Source organism: Balaenoptera acutorostrata, chromosome 15, assembly GCF_949987535.1.
Source record: "Balaenoptera acutorostrata chromosome 15, mBalAcu1.1, whole genome shotgun sequence".
Classification (NCBI taxonomy): Eukaryota; Metazoa; Chordata; class Mammalia; order Artiodactyla; family Balaenopteridae; genus Balaenoptera; species Balaenoptera acutorostrata.
The window spans coordinates 19749525-19770745 of NC_080078.1; the positions used below are offsets into that span (position 1 = coordinate 19749525).

General features: G+C 43.7%; 1 protein-coding gene across 1 annotated transcript in view; it reads right to left on the reverse strand.

Moving 5' to 3' along the window:
- LCMT1 (leucine carboxyl methyltransferase 1) overlaps nt 1-15656 on the reverse strand; it is a 54229-nt gene extending 38573 nt beyond the window's left edge. Inside the window, exon 1 of the mRNA XM_007186319.3 lies at nt 15410-15656. Coding sequence (XP_007186381.3) covers nt 15410-15519 — 110 coding nt within the window. The 5' untranslated portion in view covers nt 15520-15656. The remainder of the gene's footprint in view (nt 1-15409) is intronic.
- Nucleotides 15657-21221: the final 5565 nt, after the last annotated feature.

The window sequence follows — 21221 nt, forward strand, 5'->3', positions numbered from 1 at the left end:
GAAAGGTAGCCCCTGCTCGCCGCAACTAGAGAAAGCCCACGCACAGCAACGAAGACCCAACGCAGCCAAAAAATAAAAATAAAAATAAATAAATAAAATAAAGAAAAAAGAAGTTAAAAAACACTGCCAATTAGTTAATGTTTTTCTTATCGTTCAGAATTTTAATTTTGTGGTTACTGAAAAAGCTCCTTCACTGGGACAGAGTGTCATCATCTCTCTCTCTTGTACAGACAGAAAAAGGAAAAGGTGAGTGAAGTAAGCTGCTAAGACTTCACTTTCAGGATGTCTGTGCCTTTCAACACAATATCAACCTCCGTGCCATCGAGGGCGTTGGCGAGGATACATTCCTTAACAGATCTCCACCATCCTCTCTGAGATTTTCTTCCAAGCAGCTAACCCTCACCCTGGAAGTTTTGATACTGGCTCTTTCTTGATCTCATTAGAAGGTATCAAGGGATGATTTTCAACAGCAATCAGGATCCGGGTTCTTTCTGCAAATGGCCCTTAAACAGTATGTGGACTAAAAGCACCGGGGACCGGGGTCACAGCCGCCCAGCCATACCATGCCAGCAGAAATAACCTCTGCGCCGGCTTGCACAGGTGAGGACACCTCTAACAGACTTGACAGTGTCTGCAGGACACATCGAGAGTAAGTCACATCTGATTTCAGAGAAGTTAAAATGCAAGACCATGTGTGTCACAAAATGGCTCAGATAGTATTGTCACATTTATATGTATGACTGAAATCACTTTGTTGTACACCTGAAACTAACACAACATTGTAAATCAACTATACTTCAATTTTAAAAAATAGTACTGAACTGTGAGGAACCGCCATTGCCTATGATGACAAGGGACTCGCCAGATGTCAACATTTAGCAATGGAATAGCTAACAAGGGAGGAATATTTGCTTTTTTTTTTTTTTTTCCAGCTGTGCTACACGGCATGTGGAATCTTAGTTCCCTGACCAGGGATCAAACCCGTGCCCCCTGCAGTGGAAGCGCGGAGTCCTAACCACTGGACCGCCAGGGAAGGCCCAATATCTGCCATTTTTAAATGATGTTATTCTATTTCCTTTTAAACTAAATTAATTATTTCCATCAAAAAGATAGTATTGTCTTCACAACAAGAGCAACAGTAAGTTTGGATTTCATAAACGAACATACAAGGCAAATATTACACTAGGAAAAATATTTGTAACAGGTCACAAAGTGCTAATGTCCTTACAGTATAAAGGACTCATAAATTAATACGGGAAAAAACTAATATTCCAGAAGAAAAAGAATGGGTAAAGGACAAAAATGAACCATTCACAAAAGAAGAAAAACTGACCAATGAACATACAAAAAGCTCAGCCTTATCAATGATTTAAAAAAAAAAAAAGCAAAATGAAAATGAAAGCAAAAACAGAGAGCAGTACTGCTCTTATCAAATCTGCAATAAAACTCTTTTTTATAGAACCTGGCTTTGGAGAGGAATGAGGAAGAGTGCCCTGGAGCACCAATGCCCAAACTGGAAACTGGCACGGTCATGCTTCAAGGCACTGTGGCAACAGGTATAAGAAGCCAGAATACCATGCGAACACAACAGCCAAACAGTCCCACTTCTGGGATTTTATCCTTAGGAAATAACCAAGAATGAACACAAAGATTTTTTTTTTTTACAAGAACACTGTACCTGGAGTTATAGTATCAGGTCGACAAAACAGGCTACAAGATTATATGGACAGGACATTCCCAAGTTTGTTAGAATGAACGTACACATATATATATAAAGACTGCCCAGAGTAGATACCAAAATGTTAATAGTGGTTATCTCCACACCCCAATACTGTGCACCTAGTTCTGTCACTTCCACGATCGTCCTCTGTTTCCCAAATCCAGAAACATCCCTTCCATTTGAATATCTTTATTTCATGTTTCAAACCCAGAATCAAAGAATCAAAAATCTCAGATCTGGAAAGACCTGACAGATTCACTCAACCTTCATTCAATCACTACTGCTTTCAAAATGCTCATGACACTCACATACCACCTGTTCAAAGTAATGTCTTTTTTTAACATTTATTTCATGGAAGTGTAGTTGATTTACAATGTGTTAACTTCTGCTGTACAGCAAAATGATTCAGTTATACATATATACATTCTCTTTCATATTCTTGTCCACTATGGTTTATCACAGGATACTGAATATAGTTCCCTGTGCTATACAGCAGGACCTTGTTGTCTAACCATCCTATATATAATAGTTTGCATCTGCAACCCCAAACTCCCAATCCTTCCCTCCCCCACCCCTCCTCCCCAATGTAATATGTCTTTAAATAAACTCAATTTTCTTAGTACTCAGGTCTGATGTGCTACCTAATATTTTCTTCTAACACACACTGTAACAAATACCTAACCATTAACATTTAAAACATCTATCTGTGTACCGCCTAAAACCATCTCACATTCCTCTTGTGGGAAACAGTGATCTGGCCCAACCACCAACTCATTAAAGAAACATTTACTGATTCTGTCCTATTTGCATAACTGTCAGCTGCAACAATGGGAAATTCATGTGAAGTTGTGAGACGCCTTCCAATAGGCATCTCTTCATCTGAGGATTCAGGGACTGGGAAAGGGCCCTCCCTGGTCTCCCCGACCATGAGGATCAAGGCTGGGGCTGGCTTGTTTCACTTCTCCTGGACACTGACGGCGTGCTTACTGCGTGCCAGGCATCATTCAACTGCTTGACAAATAGGAACACATTCAGCCCTTGTTAACAACCCTAAAGTAGTTTGCCCAAGCTGTGGAACCTTTAGGGAAATTAATTTGACTGCTTTACAAACCTACCTACCCACCTGGATTTAGATCCCTCCCCCAACACTTCAGTGCTCAAATGGTACATATCTATCCTGTGTGTGTGTGTGTGTGTGTGTGTGTATTGCTTAGCTGCTTATAGATACTTATGTATCTGTATGTATGTATATCCATATATATGCAATTGCAAAAATCAACCAAATATTCTCAGCACTAATTTTCAAGTTTGGGATTTTAACTGCATACTTCTTGTGGTCCTCTAACTTTTAATTTTATTGTTGTTCTTCTACATCTTTTAGTTTCAATTTTTGGTTTCTATTTCCTGTTGGTTTTATTCTTGGTTTATAAATGGAAGATAGGAAGCAAAGTCTTAAGGGCAATAGACTCTGTACCTAAACAGAGTGTGGATTTGCTTCCTTTCTTGGGAGCTCTTGAAAGCTTCTTTTTGTTTTCCTAAGCAGATTGGCAGACCTTAAGTGTTCAATCATCTAAAAAACTGGGCCTGAATAACTAAGAAGACTCACAGGCTAGTTTCCTCCCAAAGGAGACTACTGGTATTGCCTTTTGGCTTCATCTAACATCTAATTACTTTACAAGAAGTAATATGATCCACAATCTACTGTCTCTCTTGTAAGCAGTCACTGAATAGTGGGCAAAGCGTAAACGGAAAAGGAACCTACATTCACAGAGAGTGAAATAAGTAGAAGAATCAAATCAGTCCCCTTGGTACAATGTCCCATATCTAACTTTTTAACCAAAAAAACAGAAAATGTAATTAATAATTAATACAGAACACAGTAACAGGATGCCATGGACCTGAATAATGCTGATGTACTTTTGAAAAAAATAAAACATTTAAGAACCTGTATTCTGAATATTTCCTCCAGTCTGAGGCTTGCCTGTTCATTTTCTCAGTTTATCTTTTTCCTTTGTAGTTAATACTTTTTGTGTTCTACATACTAAATATTTACCTACCCCAAAGCTGCCAAGGTATCCCCTATGTTTTCATACAGAAGATTTACGGTTCTAGCTTTCATATTTAAGTTTATGGTCCATCCCAAATTAGTTTGTGTGTACAGAAGGAGGTCTGTGTTCATTCTGTTTCCACTTGAATATCCAGCTGATCCAGAATTATTGGTTAAAAAGATTTTACTTTTCCCCACTGAACTGACTTGGCACTCAGGGCAAAAATCAACTGACAGCACCGGTATAGGTCTATTTCTGTTTCATTGATCTATTTTTCTACCTTTATGCAAAGACCACATTGTTTTGATCACTGTAGCTTTACAGTGGGTCTTAAAATTCAGTAGATTAAGCAGTGTAAGTTCCCCAACTTCACTCTTCTTTTGAAGATTTTTTTGGGCTAGTCTAGATTTTTTGTGTTTCTGTATACATTTTAGAATCAATTGTTAATTTCTTCAAAAAAGATGGCTAGGGTTTTGACTGGGATTTAGACAGTTGGTCTTTTAATGCTATAGTAAATAATATTTAAAATTTTCACTTTCCTATATGTGTACATATATTTACAACACATCTATCTGACAAATGATTCCTATACAGAATATATAATGAACTCCAACAAGTCAAAATCAACATTATCATCATTAGTGAAAATGGGCAAGGGCCTGAACAGACAATTCACAAAAGAAGATGCAGGCATGGCCAATAAGCACACAATAAGTATACATCTGTCACCAGGGAAATGCCATTTCACACCTTAATGAGATGCTATTTCACACTCACTAACAATACTGAATGTTTAACAAGGATATGGAGCAACTGGAGTTTTGATACATTGCTGGTGGGAAGTGTAATCTGATAAACCACTTTGGAAATTAGTCGGGCAGTTAAATACATACCCACCCTATGACTAAGCAATTCTACTCCTAGATATTTATCCAAGAAAAATTTCAGGCTTATATAAGAATGTTCATTGCAGCCTATTCACCATGGCCAAAAACTAGATACGACTCAAACGTCCATCATCAGGTGAATGGATGAACAAATCGTGGTACATTTATACAACACAAAAAGGAGCAAACTATTTTACCCCGACAAAGATTCTCTCCTTGACCAAACTCTAGCCAGGCTCCTCTGAGACCTCCGCTACTAGACCTCAACTGTGGCCTATAATATAAAGACCTGAGCAAACATTAACATAGTTCCTAATATAATTTTTTCTCTGATTCTACTGAATCCCTGCTCGCCCCCCTCCTTCCTCCCTCATTTGCCCTTTAAAACACCCTCTGTACAAATCAGAGTTGAGTTTAGTTCATGCTGGATTCTTTTCCCTGTTGCAATAGTTATTACTGATTAAAATCTGACCTTACCACTTTAGCATCCGGCTTTATCGGTGACAACGGGTGTTTATCTTTGACAACGTGTACAACATGGATGAATCTCAAAGAACATCTTGAGTGAAAGAAGACACAAAAAGAATGCATACTGTATGATTCTGTTTATATGGCATTCAAGAATAGGCAAATCTATGGTAGCCCGAAACAGAAAATGGTTGCTGGGGGGCGGGGGAGTGGTAAGGAGACTAACTAGAGATAAGGGAACTTTCTGGAGTTTCAGAAATATTTTGTATCTTGTTTCGGGTGGTGGTACACAGATATATGCAACTATCAACACTCATCAAACTGAACATTTTATTCCGTATAAATTATCTCCCTCTCCCCATTCCCCTTCTCTCTTAAGAATACCTGAGGAAATTCTAGAAGGAAAAAAAAAAGGTGAGGGATGTAGCAAATCCTCCAAGTTCCCTTTCCAATATCCCCTCACCCTTTCTTCCTAAGAGGACCCCAATTTTGTTTGAGGCATCAATCTGCCCTATTAGAAATTCTTACCTCCCCACACTTTCCTGCACCCAGGAGTGGAGCCATGTGTCCTAATGATGGCTAATGAGAAGTACAAGTCTACAGGGTTGGGCTTCCCAAAAAGCTACTGCTTTCCTGACGAAAATGGGCAAATTCAGACACATACATGTCTCTTGCTAGTATCCCTTTCCTTTTCTTTCTTCCTGGAGCACAGCTGCTCAAACAGACTAAAAAAATTCTGATAACCCTGCTACAAACCTATCCTCACCCTGTGAAGCAAGCTGTGGGAGCTTTGAATCAATTCACAGCTGAGTAACTTTGTGAGTCGAAAGTTTTCAGACATCAAAATGGGAAAAAAAAAAAAAAAGCGATTTCAACTGGAAGTCAAGAAATGACAACCAAGGACCTACTGTAAAGCACAAGGAACTATACTGGATGTTTTGTAATAACCTATAAGGAAAGAGAATCTGGAGAAGGATATAAATATACATATATATATGTAAAACTGAATCACTGTGCTGTACACCTGAAAATAACACGATATTGTAAATCAACTATACTTCAATAAAAAAAAAGAATGACACATGCACTGCTGTGTTAAAGTATATATAAGAATTTAGTATACAAGTGACATTTCAAATCAATGGGGAAAATAAGACCATTCAATAGATGATGTAGGAACAACTGGCTAATAATTTGAGACAAAATTAAGTTAAAACTGCTACTTTATAACGTCCAAAATAATAAATATAGATGAATGATCTAAGCATAAAAGCCAAAACCATAGAAGTGCTAAAATAAAATGTTATAAAGATTGAGAATGGCCTTTCAAAGCTTTACCCAAAAACCACAAGCCATAAAGTTAAGATTGTCAGATTCTATACCCTAAAGCATCACCATTTCTGTATTATGAAATGTACAGTACAAGCTATACTGAAAGACAAGCAACAGCTTGAGAGAAAATGCTGCAACAAATACCAAGGCAAAGGATTACTATTCCAGATACAAAAGGTTCTTACAAATCAATAATAAAAATACAAATAACCGAACAAGAAAAAGACAACAACCCAGTAGGACAGCAACATGGGAGAGAGGATTCACACAGAAAATATCAATGAGTGTGTGAGCAGACAAAAAATGCTCGGTCTCACTCGTGATTTTAGGAACACAAATTAAGAACAGGTGTTATCTTCCACCTGCCAGTTGGTGAACAATCTAAGAGACTGAGAATGCTCCATGATTAGCATCTCCGCTCACCATGGATAAGAATGGAAACGGATTATCACCTCCTTGGAGGACCATCTTGCAGAAGCCTCTCCCCTGAAATCTGTCTCATGGGAAAACTCAAACACGTGTGCAAAGATGCTAATCACAGCACGATTTTAAGAGCAAAATCATAACCACCTAAATGTTGACCAAAAGAAGAACAGTCAAATAAGGTACAACCACACTGCAGAATACTGTGCAGCCAATAAAAAGAATGAGGCAGATCTGGGTGAAATTACATGTACAATATGTTCATAGTAGGCTCCTGAGTGGGGAAAAAGTACAGCTGACCCTTGAACAACGTGGAGGTTAGGGATGCTGACCCCCATGCAGTAGAAAATCCAGGTATAGCTTTACAGTTGGCCCTCTGTATCCTCGGTTCCGCATCTGCAGATTTGACAACTTTGGATCGTGTAGAACTGTATTTAATGAAAAAACACTCTCCCTGCATAAGTGGACCTGTGCAGTTCAAACCCATCTTGCTCAAGAGTCAACTGTATTCACCTTTCTCATTTAAAAAAATTAAGCTTTTAAGAGAGGGAAAAAAAAAAAGGTGTGATATTACTATTTGAGATCTAAGATCACTACCTTTCGCAAATGTTTTCCAAAATCTAATATTTTCCTTTTATTAAAAAAAAAAAAATGGGGGCAATAAAACATCCACAGTTTATTTGACCTTTTTGATGGGCAAGACTGGCAGCTAACGTATCCGCCACAGAATGTTCTAGTTCTAAAGTGACATGTCTTCTCTGGGAGTGGAAAGTACCTTGGCACCTGCCTTCAAAATATTTCAGATCAAAATCTTAGCCCTGCTCTCTGGGGCATAGCTGTGAAGACGCAATCAGTGTGCTGGAGAGGCCAGGGCCCTCGGGAAAACGCTGGCTTTCCTGAGAGGTGATCCTGTGTCCTGCTTTCATGACAGGGTAGCGGGGGACATCTGTCGATTCAGTTGAGAAATCAGATGAACTTCTATTATTTGCACAGTGGAATTTCAGCCTTACAGCCCCTGGTCTGGCTTCTAACGCATACGGACCACTGAAAACCAGTTAAACAGAAAACCAGAATTTTTAAGACCTCATCAGGAAATATAACCTTGAGCATTTGCATTCGGGTCTAATCAGTTTAGCCATCCGACAGATAATTATTGTGTGTCTACAATGCGAATGGCACTAAGGCAGACAGGTCCCTGCTTTGTGTTGTTTTCATTCTGGTCGGAGGGACAGACATTAAACAGCATGTCTGAACTACAACTGGGCTGATGACCACAAAGGAGACGCACAGAGTGTTACGAGAACGCGGAACAGAGGCTACATCTTGTCTGCAGGGGCCAAAGAGGCCTCCTGGAAGGAGCCACATCTGAGATAAGACAGAAATCTTGGCGTCATCTTTAACTCCTCACCGCACATCCAACCCGTCAGTACATTCTATCAGCCTGACCTTCACAGTGTATCCAGAATCTATCGGATTCCCAGCACCTCCACCGCTACCATCCTGATCCAAGCCCCCAGCATCTCTGACTTGGGATATTCTGAGAGCAGATCTCCCTGCCTCCAGGCTGCCCCCTACAGTCTGTTATCAACAGAGACACTGAAGGGATCCTGTTCAAACCCACGGCAGGTCACCTTCGTCTTCCGAGTCCCCCAGCGGCTCCCATCTCACTCAGCGTGAAAGCTGCGTCCTTAAAAGAGCTCCTCTCCCCCTCACTCAGCCGGCCTTGCAGCTCCTGGGACAGGCAGGGCCAGCTCCTGCCTCACAGGGCCTTTGTACTCTGCCTGGGACACTGTTTCCCCAGAAGTCCATCCTCAGGGCTCACTCCCTCCCCAGCAATGACCTTCTCATTGGGGCGGTCCCTGGCCATCCCGGCTCACCTGGCCTTCCAACACTCCTACAGCATCGCCCACCATCTCACGTGCCAGATATGTTGCTCGTTTGCTTCCTGGTTGCTTCCTCCACTGGAATACATGCCCCATGAGAGTTCCGCTTTTGTCTGTTTCATTCACTTCCGCATCCACACTAGAACAGGGCCTCCATAAATTAAGCAGGGTCTCAATAACGAATATCAAATGAAGGCATCAGTCTGAGGGGTGACATGGAACTGATCAGACAAGGAAGGGTGGGAGAAAGCATTTCGGGAGGGAACGGCCTGCTGAAAGGCCCCAGGAAAGACAGGAACAGGGCTTGCCTGAGGAACTGAGAGGACGGTGGCGAGAAGGGAAGAGTGGGGGGAAGCAAGATAGGAGAAGCCGGACAGAGCAGGCAGGGCCAGGCAGACCATGTGAGAAAAACTTCGCTCTTCTTCTAACAGCAACAAGAAGCCATTAAACTAGGGAGTGACAAGGTCCCATGTGCCTTTTGCAAACCTCTGGCTTCAGTGTGAGAACTGGACTTGGGGAGGTAAGCATGATTGGGGAACTCAGTTGGCAGATGAGTGTCACGGCTCAGACCACGGATGACTTGAGTGTGGACTGAGATGGCAGCCGCAGAGGTGGAGGAAAGGAAGTAAATTCCAGAAACATTTTGCAGACACAGTCTAAGGTCTGGGTGATTGATCACACAGGGGGTAAGTGAAAGGGCAGCTCCACGATGACGCCTACCTTTTTTACTCTAACTGAGGGGACAATGGCATCACCCACTGAGTTGAGGGGGTGGTGGGGTGGCGTGGAGGAAAATTTGGGAAGGTGATCTTGAGCACAGTTTTGGAAATAATGAATTTGAGAAATTCTGAGAAATCCAAATGGAGATATTTCCAGTTGGCAAGGATCAGATCCAGGGTAGCGTGATCAGATCAGGAAAGGTGAGGTGTGTCGCTATTTATCTTGTGGCTGACAGAGAATCAAAAAGTTTCAAGTAGCAAAGTGACAGGATAAGATTTGTGATTCTGAAAAAATCACCCTGGCCACGGTATAAACACTTGGACAGGGGAGATGGCCAGACTAGAAGAAGGTAGAACAATAAGGACGTGTTGCAACAGATCAGGTGAGCGAGGGCTGTGGCCGTCGGGAAGGAAAAGGGAACAGACTTTCCCTTTGTCACCAGCCCATCTGCTGCACAGCTGCTGGGGATTTTTCTAAAACACAAACCCAGATCATGTCAGTTCCCCAACTTAAAAGTCCTTGGGACCTTCCCCATTTTGTTCTCTGACAACCTCTCCGGAATTCTCTCTTGCTACCCAGCGCCCATCCAAGGTCAAGTTCCCCTAACACTTCAACCTCAAGAGCTTCAATCTCTATGTTCTTTGGCTCCTGCTATTTTCTTCTGCCTGATAAACACCTATTCGTCTTTTTAAGACTCACCTCTCCTCCCCTGTGAAAATAAGAAAACCAGTGCTGACCGCTAGGAGTTGGCCTGGTACCATGAGCCAGGCTTCACTGCAGTTAGATGCTTGCCTGGTGCTCACAGAGGCCACGCTGTCCTTCTGCTGGACAGAAACAATCTCGCAGGACCAGCAGCGCAAGGTCGCACTGCAAGAGTGATGAACTGAGACAAAACAGGACCCCTTCATAATTTTGTCTAACAGACAAAACCAAGGTCATCATGCCAGCCACAGGGTCCCAAACACTCCTCTCTCCTGGCTGAGATGAGCAACTGTGGCTTCTTTACGAATCACAGAGTGTCTGACTCCAGAAAAGTCAGACACACCTCCCCCTAGAAAAGACTGAGCTACCCAATCACAAAATTGCTCCCGCCTCCTGTGAGCACCCAATCCCGGGCAAATCCCTGCTTCCTCGAACCCTCCCCCAAATTACCCAACTGAAGCCCAAATCCTGTAAGTTCTTTCTAACACCCCTTACGGATAGGCCCCAAAGCTCCCTTAACTTAAAAAGAGTCTCCTATTTTAACTTGGGGCTTTCATCCGCTTTCCCAAGATTAATAACTTTAAAGTTTCAAATTCATAGATGAAAAAGAAAACTTCCCACTGGCTGGAAAATAAGGCAATTCTAAAATAAAATGTCTATCAACTTTTTAATGTTTCATTTTTATTACGAATTTTACACTCAAAACACTGGAGAACAGGAAAGTGAGCTAGCCAGAGACTCACGCTGGAATGAGCTGGTTCTGTAAGGGCACAGGTGAGGCTGGCTGACACGAAATCACAGCAGTACGAAGCCGCCCTGCTGTGTGATTTCTACCACCAGTATTCCGGGTGAAAGTGGAGAGTCTGGTTCAACCAGGGTCTGGGTTTACTAGGATTGAGGGCAAGGGAGATAAAGCCATGCCAAGAGAACCACTGAAGGATGGACTATGAACTCGAAGCTCAATTAAGAGGTAACAGCCTGCAGGGAAGTGTCTACAGGCTGGAGAAAACCATGGGGGTCCCGAGGAGAAAGATGCTGAGGGCAGAGCAGAAACAACTGATCAAGCGTGCTGGAAAGAAGAGACTGGGGGGGCTTCCCTGGTGGCGCAGTGGTTGAGAGTCTGCCTGCCAATGCAGGGGACACGGGTTCGAGCCCTGGTCTGGGAAGATCCCACATGCTGTGGAGCAACTGGGTCCGTGAGCCACAGTTACTGAGCCTGCGCGTCTGGAGCTTGTGCTCCGCAACAAGAGAGGCCCGCGCACCGTGATGAAGAGGGGCCCCCGCTTGCCGTAACTAGAGAAAGCCCTCCCACAGAAACGAAGACCCAACACAGCAATCAATCAATCAATCAATCAATGGATCATCACGTTTTTAAAATAAAAAGAAGAGACTGGGGTTGAAGGGCGCTGCATTGTTCATCTGTGAGGTGGTGCATGCAGCACTGGGATGGAAATCCAGGGGATCGTGGCGGGAATGGTGACAAAGGTGGATGAGCAGAGGTGATCACTGCAGATGAGGTGTCCAAGAATGAGTGTTCCCACGTGTACACTGGGTCCTCCACATGCGCGCCAGGAAGTCAACTAGGATGATGGCAAGAACTGAGGCAGACAGGAAGGCCTGTGGGCCAGATACCCAAGTCATCAATGAATTAGGTGAATAACTGGCAGAAGGTAAAAAACAGTAATATGGAGGAGAGGATGCTGGGGACGTGGGCCTCAAAGAAATGGGGTGAGGGGACAAAGAGCAGTGAGGACACAAATTTTGACCCTCCCGATTCTAGGACATCCAGGGTATGAGAAGACAGAGGCATGACTTGGCTTCAAGAAAAGGATATCCCCAGGGAAGGGCCGGCGTCCATACAAAGAGAGGGAGGGAATGACTAAAGAGAGGCTGAGGAAATAGAGGCGGCTGGTGATTATGGAGTGGTAATTTCAGAGGGCACAGTGGGGGCTGCAGGAGGAGGGGTGCGATCAAGGGCGAACAAGAGCGGGGAACTGACTTAGGGGCACAGCATGATGGGGAAGATAAGGAGGACTGGGGAGTGGGGTGAGTTAGCCATCCTGGTAAGTGCACTATAGATAGTTGTTGAATCAAATGGGAGTTATTAGGCATAAACCTAATATATCCAATCAGAAGTGTTCTAACTGTTGGACTGTAGGAGTGATAGAGTCTGTGGTGATGACGATCATGATGATGATGATTTGGTGACAATGGGGCAGTGATGATGACAACAACTAGCAATTTTGAACACCTACTGTGTGCCAAGCACTCTTGGAAGCACTCCACATTTAAGCCTCACAACAGCCCTCTGAGACCGATAACAGCATTATTATCTGCAGAAGGGCTCTGAACCAAAAGGAGGGAGCAAATTAAAACAGAAATAACAGAACTGTAGGAGCCCTGGGGAGCTAATCAGCTTTTGAACATTATTTTAAGGATCTTACAGCTGTAACTTGTGGCGGCAGGAACCAGCCTGACCCACAGCTATTTCAGTAACTTCAAACAAATAATATTCAGACTGGAGGAAAAATCAAAATAACAATAAGAATTTACTGAAGGCTTCACTTCGTGCCAGATCCTGTGCTAACCTTTGCATGGATTATCTCATTTAATCCTCACATCTAAAAGGCAAGTTACCATTATTAGTCCCATTATAAAGATAAGAAAACTGAGGCAGAAAGAGAGTAACATGCCCACAATTCACACAAGGAATCCCTATTTAACAAGATGACTTTTTGACAAGACTTAAGGGTTTCACATGTTACAGTGAAGATGCAGGTCACAGTATCAACAGAACTTGAAATTAATTAAATCCTACAAAATATCTTAAAACATTAACTTATGGATTCTCACTATCGCTTTCCATGGTTTTTCCAGATGAGAGAAAACCCAGTGCAAAAAAAGCTTTGATGAAATGCATCCAGATGGCAAACATGTCTGGTTTTTACGGCCCTGGAACCTATCCCAGAAGCTTCTGATTCAGTGGATCTAGAGTCGGCCCTGAGTATCTGCGTTTCTTTTAAAAGCTCCAAAGGTTATGCTGGTGTGCAGTTTCGGCTGGGAACTACTGCCTTAGATTCTCTGCAGTTCCAAACCCAAACTTCCCCTACGACGTTGAGATGTCTGAAGACACCAAGGGCATTGGAAACTGAGGCAGAGAAGAGGTGAAATTATAAAAACCATCCAACAGAGAGCCAAGGAAAGGCATGCTCTGGTTATACTATTTCTCTGTACTTTTGTGTCTTGTCTGAACTATTTTACAGCTAATTTGCTTTATTTTCTTAAATTAATTTGTATTGTAGTTGATTTACAATGTTGTGTTAATTTCTGCTGTACAGCAAAGTGAATCAGTTATACATCTACATGTATCTACTCTTTTTTAAGATTCTTTTCCCATACAGGTCATTACAAGGTATTGAGTAGAGTTCCCTGTGCTAGACAGTAGGTTTTTATTAGTTATCTATTTTATATATAGTACCTAATTTGCTTTATATAGGCAAGTTGGCCAAAAATGTTACCAACAAATATTAAATGAGCCAAGTATTTCCAATAAATATTAAGTAAACCTAGCCCTAACGTGCTACTGAAAAGTATTTTATTTCTCTCTGGTAATTCTGACGGCACTTCTGATTCTCTTAGCAAACAGCAGTCAAATACGAGAAAAACTGCTTCTAATTCAATAATGCTACGGGTGTGGTCAATAGAGATCAAAAGCTGGAGAAGAAATACAGTTGGGTATAATTCATTTAAGTTCACAAATTTCAGCAGGGACTGCCTCCAAGCCTTTAATACTTATGAATGTATTTATCTATTTATTTAACCAACCACCACTAACACGTACTACATGCCAGACACTGCACTAAGTGCTTTACTAATATTTAATATCATTTCATCTTTACAAGCACCTATGAAGTGGGTATTATTTTCATCCCCACTTTACAGATCAAGAGACTGAGACACAGAGTGATTTAGTAACCTGCCCAAGTTTACGCAGCTAGTGAATGGCCCAGCTTGACAGTCTGGCTCCAGAGTCCATGCTCGGAATCACTATGCTTAGTCTCCAAGACCTACAAAAAGTTCAAGCCTTAACCCAAAACTTGTTTTCCCCACCAGGTCCCTACAAGGCCGCAGCTTCCAAGGCATTCAATCAGTTCCTCAAACAGTCCATACTCCTTCCTTGACCTGCCTGAACACCCTCCTATACCCTTATTTTCTTTCTTTTTTTTAAGTCACCTGTTCTCAACTAAATTTCAAACTCTAATGGCGCACTGTATTTCTCAGCATTAAACACAAAGTTGTAATTGTATTACTTCCTGGGTTATTATTTGCTTCCTGTCTTTTCCAACTAGGGGGTGAGTTCAGACACCATGTCAATCTTCTTCATCATGTGTTCTCAATCACTGAATACCCACCAACCAGCCAAAAGGAAGTAAGCTCTCCATAATTTGGGGGTTATTTTGTTTTTGTTTTGGCCGCGCCGCCAGGCTTGTGGGATCTCAGTTCCCTGACCAGGGACTGAACCCGCACCCTTGGCAGTGAAAGTGCAGAGTCCTAACCACTGGACCGCCACTGAATTCCCTCAACAATTTTTGTTGAATGAATGAATGAGTGGCATACACTCAAGTCTCATGCTTTCTTTTTCATGCTTTCAGGTACGTGACACATACCTGTGCTCGCAACGCCCCCCCACATAGCCCCCACTACGCCTGCAAAAGTGTAGGCTCCAATAGCACACAGGAAAGCGCTCTGGAAAATACTGGCTCTGCACACAAATATTATGTGACCCTAGACAGGTCATTTCCCCCCTTAACTGACCTGAGTTTCAGGTGCACAATGGGGATCACGCCAAGTCCCAATGGAATGTAACCTACAAAAGAGGGAGACTCTGCACTTCTCCCCATAACCTATCAAAACTGTTGTTAGTACTCGCTTCAAGTGTGTTTCCAGCAAGACTTTGGCTCCGAGAAGGCCAAGTCCACGTCTGCCTGGTTCAGCGCCGTATCCCAGGCACGGTATCCGCGGGCTTGTACCGTGCCTGGCCCACAGCAAAAATTAGATAATTATGAGTTAAGTAGATGAATGCCTGCTCTGAGCATTTCACAGATGTCGCACGAGTTGACGGGTGACTTCCGGCGTAAAAGCGTATGCCTTAGACACAGGCCCGCCTCCCACCTAGGCCCCAGCCCCCCGGAGATGCCGGCCCCTAACCCCGCGCCAGGCAGTCACCTCTTGCATATAGAAGCATCTTCGCAAGTGCCGCGCACGCCCTCGTCGTCCGTGTCGGTAGGGGAAGAAGAAGAGGCAGTGAAAGAAGCCCTCCTCAGGCTAGTGGCCATGGGCGTGAAGGTTTCGGGGTGCTGCGTCCACCGGTGACATGGAAGCGGGGTCGACGGACGCCGGGAGAAGGAGCGAGCCCCGGACAAGGTAGTAGAGACGGACTCGGCTCTTACAAGGCTCAGCTGGCGCGGCTCAGTGACGCCGCCCAGGGCGGCTGCGCCAGCAACCTTCCCGCTGATTGGCGCCTTTGCGGAGACGCTCATTGGAGAATTTCCCCGCCCATCAGCCCTCGGAGGTGCCCATTGGACAACTCCATTGTCCCCGCCCACACAACCCGGAAGTTCCCGATGGGAGAAAGTAAACTGAAATTGACGCAAGGGAGCACCGCAATGCTCTCCGGGAATTGTAGTCTTAGGTGCTTTGAGAGGCCACTGGGTTTCTTATTGCTAGTCACGAAATTTTATAACTGTAGTTAACTCAGAGCGGAAGAGCTGGAAGGATCCTCAGCACTGGGGCGAAGGGCAGAGAATCCAGCCGGAAAAACAAGTGTCAGTGTTACAGTCAGTTGGGGCTCAGTCTCATTCAGTAATTGAACAAGTATTTACTGAGTGCCGACTCTACCCCAGGAACTGGGCGAAGAGCTTTGCACACATAATCGCCTTTGAAATGTTGTGAGGGAAGGAATATGTGGAAAACGAATACAATGGAAAACTACGTAGCAGTGAAAATGAACGAACTAGAGCTACCAGTTACAAGCATCAGTGTCTGAATTTCAAAAACATGATATTTGGTGAAAGAAGAAATAGATAACATTTTTGTAAAGTTCAATCCAAGCAAAACTAATGTCATTTAGAAAAACAACATATATGGTAATAATAGACAGAAAAGTAAAGGAATGAGTGGAGAAAAACAGAAGTTAGGCTCTTTGTGACCTTTAGGGAGGAGGGTAGGACACTCCAGGGAAAGGGAGTGGGGAAGGAGTATACAGATACTTCAATAATTTCTAAAGCTGAGGTAGGTTCACATGTGTTTGTTTCACTATGATGCATATTCAAGACGTTCATATATTTTGTACTAGACTTATTATAAAACATTTTTTTTTAACTTTTTTTTTTTTTTGGCTGCGTTGGGTCTTTGTTGCTGCACGCGGGCTCTCTCCAGTTGCGGCGAGCAGGGACTACTCTTTGTTGCAGTGCACAGGGTGCACGGGCTTCTCACTGCTGTGGCCTCTCCTGCTGCAGAGCACGGGCTCTAGGCATGCAGGCTTCAGTAGTTGTGGCTCTTGGGCTCTAGAGCGCAGGCTCAGTAGTTTTGGCGCACGGGCTTAGTTGCTCCGCGGCATGTGAGATCTTCCTGGACCAGGGCTTGAACCTGTGTCCCCCGCATTGGCAGGCGGACTCCCAACCACTGCGCCACCAATAAAACATTTTCTAAATAAAATTTTTAAACTGTGTTTGCATGTTCCATTTCATTATCTGTCAGGAGCAGAGAATGGATATGCTCAAACTTGAAGAACCTTGAGTCTTACACACACAAACAAAGTAAACAAACGGCAACAAAAACCCAGTACACATATCTTGGGGCAAGATCAGTTATCAAATCCTTGCTTAGTATTCAACGGAGGAACAAGAGCCCATTGATACCCAAAGTAGAAATGACAGTGGGGAAGGCTGAGGTTAGGGAGTTTTGCCAGGGGGAGTGGTGATGAGATGAAATACACCACTTTCTTTGAGTGGTCCTTTGCCAAGAGGGTAATGCAAACCAGTGAACACGCATAGTCTCCCAGCTCGGCAGTGTACACATTCCGTGGGTGTCAGTGGGCAAGAATAGTGGGTCAACAGCAAGTAGTGGTATAAGACGTCAATTCCATAGGTCTGGATGGTGAGGCTGAGGGACTAGAAGAAGGTGGAAACTTCTTTCTCTCTCGTTTGATGAGCAAAGAACATCTCTGATCTTTGCTGAGAGTTTGATTCAGAAAAACTGGTGATTCAGAGGACTTTGGTCAGTTTTTCACTGAGGGGTCACCCCAGAGGCTTCCAGCAGGCAGGGCTAGCTCATTCCATTTGAGCTCCTGGTCAAGGCGCTGGAACTTTATGATACAGGAGTGGAATCTGGAAATGGCAAGCTTAGCCATCTTAAGCTGCATAAATGCCTCCAAATATGAGACTACGCTGGGGTAGTCATGAACAATGTCCCGGCGAAAGTTCACTGACAACTAATCTGCATCCTCTGATAAAGTCAAGAAAAAAGAAACTAGAGTTTAAAAGCCCTGTTGAACATTAATTAATATTGGGAGCAAATAGCTGGGCTTTAACCATGAAACTTCTCCCTGAGAGGCTAGAGTGGACATTTGCCGCTTTGGCTATTCAGTATTCTTTCTTCTATAACAACAACCAGAGTTTACTATGGAGAACCAAATTCTCCTTTTAGTCCACATGGATCAGGTAAGATTCCGTGCCTGACACTGGGGGTGGAACCTTACCAAGGCCTGGCCAATCACACACAAAATCACCCTAGCTACACTTCAAGAGTGTGTGTGTGATGTGGTGGTGGTGACCAGGTTGGTCCAATCAGAATGAATCCCAGGAGTTGAATGGGAGTTGTTAAGTCTATAAGAGCTCTCTTTTCTGGCAGACTTGAACCCGGGAGGCTGTACCTTTGGAGCTACTGAGGGCCATCTTGCTACCTCATATAGCCTGAGAATTTTGCTATTGGGAAGGCTAATGGAGTCTGGAACACTGTATGCTCAGTTAGGGGTGACCTGACTTTGCAGTGTGGGGCTGATGGGAAAATCATCAGAGCCTGTGATGGATCAATCAGAAGAGGCTGAATTCAGGAAGATGAAATAAACACCTGCAGCTTTCATCCTGAGCTGCGTGCACATTATCCCTCCCTGCCCATCACTACCTGGTAGAACCTCAATCAAATCATTGTCTTCCTTCTTTGCTGGTCCAGTTTTCCAAGTTTTTGGCCTGCGATTTCCTCACAAGCTTTCCATAGACAGCTATGGCCTGTTAAAAAGGCTATATTTCCTGCTTTGAACTGCTTTTGCACAATTGTCAAAAATCAGTTGAGCGGGCTTCCCTGGTGGCACAGTGGTTGGGAATCCGCCTGCCAATGCAGAGGACATGGGTTCGAGCCCTGGTCCGGGAGGATCTCACATGCCGCGGAGCAACTGGACCCGTGTGCCACAACTACTGAAGCCCGCACGCCGCAACTATTGAGGCCCGTATGCCTGGAGCCCGTGCTCCGCAACGGGAGAGGCCACCACAGTGGGAGGCCCGCGCACTGCAGCGGAGAGTAGCCCCTGCTCGCTGCAACTGGAGAAAGCCCGCGTGCAGCAACGGAGACACAACACAGCCAAAAACAATAAATAAATAAAATAAATAAATTTATTTTAAAAAAAATCAGTTGAGGGCTTCCCTGGTGGCGCAGTGGTTGGGAGTCTGCCTGCTAATGCAGGGGGCACGGGTTCGAGCCCTGGTCTGGGAGGATCCCGCGTGCCGCGGAGCGGCTGGGCCCGTGAGCCACAATTGCTGAGCCTGCGTGTCTGGAGCCTGCGCTCCGCAGCAAGAGGGGCCGCGATGGTGAGAGGCCCGCGCACCGTGATGAGGAGTGGCCCCCACTTGCCACAGCTGGGGAAAGCCCTAGCACAGAAACGAAGACCCAACATAGCAATCAATCAATCAATCAATTAATCAATAAAAAAAAAAATCTTTAAAAAAAAAATCAGTTGAGCATATTTTTGTGGGACTATTTCTGGATTCCCTGTTCATTGATCTATGTGTCTATCCCTCTGCAAATACTACACAGTATTGGTTACTACAGCTATATAATAAGTTTTGAAATGGAGAGGACTGACTGCTCCCATTTTATTACTTTTTTCAAAATTGTTTTAGCTATTTTAGTTCCCTTATCTTTCCATAAAATTTTAGAATAAACTTGCCTATATCTACAAAAAAAAAGCTTACTGGGTTTTGATAGGAATTGCATTAAATCTATCAATTTTGGGAGAACTAACATGTTTACTATGCTTTGTCTTCCAATTCATGAACGTGGGATATCTCTGCATTTGTTTAGATCTTTGATTTCTTTTACCACTGTTGTAGAGTTTTCAGTATACAAGTCCTGGACATGTTTTGTTAGATTTACACTTAATTATTTTATTTTTATTAGTGACTGTAAATGTGTTTTAATTTTTGGTGTCCACATGTTCATTACTAGTATCTAGAAATACAATTGATTGTTGTCTTTATTTTGTATCCTGTGACATTATTGAACTCAATTATTAGTTCAAGGAAGAAATACTTTTTAATAACTTCTTGTGGCATGAGGTCTGAAATTAAAATTCAATATTGAGAACTGTCTTAACATCTAGTAAAATTGAGAGGGCCTCAAATGGTCTAACTGCAATTCCTCACTACCTCTTCTCCCACATGTAAGGTCCCCTAGCTATATGATCCTTCTTATCATAGGAACCAGACACAGTGCCTGCTTATTCCCGAGTAGCAGGCTTCAGTTCCCTATCAGCCCACTGAATTATCCAAACGAGCCCATCACACCCTCCTGTGGGAACCAGGGCTTGTCCCCACCCTCTTGTTACTACAAAGTCTGCCTCCCAAGCCCCTACTTGTTCACTCTGTTCCAAGTGTAATCCCCCACGTGGCCCTGCATGGTGAGTGGTGTCCTCTCTTGGGCTGTGGGTAAATGTGACTTGTAAACTGCTGTTCATCCCATCTTTCAGTGTAGAGTGCCGTGTGTTCAGCCAACCCCATTAGTCTAGGGAGGGAATCTCTCTCTCACTGATGGATTGAAGAAGAGGTGAGTAAGACAATTGGCATCACAAACAGGATGGTCTAACCTCAGCTGAGGACACTTGGTCAGCTTTAACTACCAGCTCCTTTGCTACTTAACTGGTTTGTAAGGCAGCAGTTACTATCTGGGATGTAAGTACCAGTTGCTGGCCAGCTTGGGCTTTAGCTCATGTCCTGTTATTTCAAATGGATGTTGCCATCTCTTCCCACCCTAATGTCTCATGCTTGCCAACGAGACAAAAACTATTGTTAATTGACTGTATCCCAGATTGAGATGCCATCAAGTGTGGCTTGTATGTGGTAGGTGGTCTCTGAGGCTCCTACCTGAGACCAGTGACAACATAATGTCTTAACTGGTGGGTGTTTGAGTTCCACTTACTGGGCATGGGCTAGCACTTTGGTCATTGTGTCTAGCCAGATAACCATCACTGGCTGCTTGGAGCAGCCATAGAGACTCTGTTTGGGAAAGTACCCACCCCCCCTGCCAACCACAGTCCTGGGGATGACCCCTTGTGTTGTTTGTAGAAAGGAAGGAGGCCATGACCCCAGGAAGATTTAAGAATGGCCCCCTGGTTGCCTCCTGAGTCATTGCTGTTCAGACAAAAGTAGTGACCTATGCTGCATCTTCCCTTGGAGCAGTTGTGTGCTCTCTTACCCCTAATGGTTTTGAGGTGCACATCCATGGCAGCCCATGGCCTGAGAACTAATGAAAAAAACAAAAGTGGGGGGAAGGGGCATGGCAGGGCCCTCCATGGTGTGCTGCATCTCCTGTTTCTCTGGATCTATAGGCATAAAAAAACTTCCTGCAGGACAGTCATTTCTGTATCTTTGTGTCTTACTATACCTGATTAAAACAAATCCTGGGTACCCTTGAAATACCTAGGATCCCACTAAATTTAAATATGGTAAATATTTTGCTATTATAGATTTGGCTAATAGGTTCCATT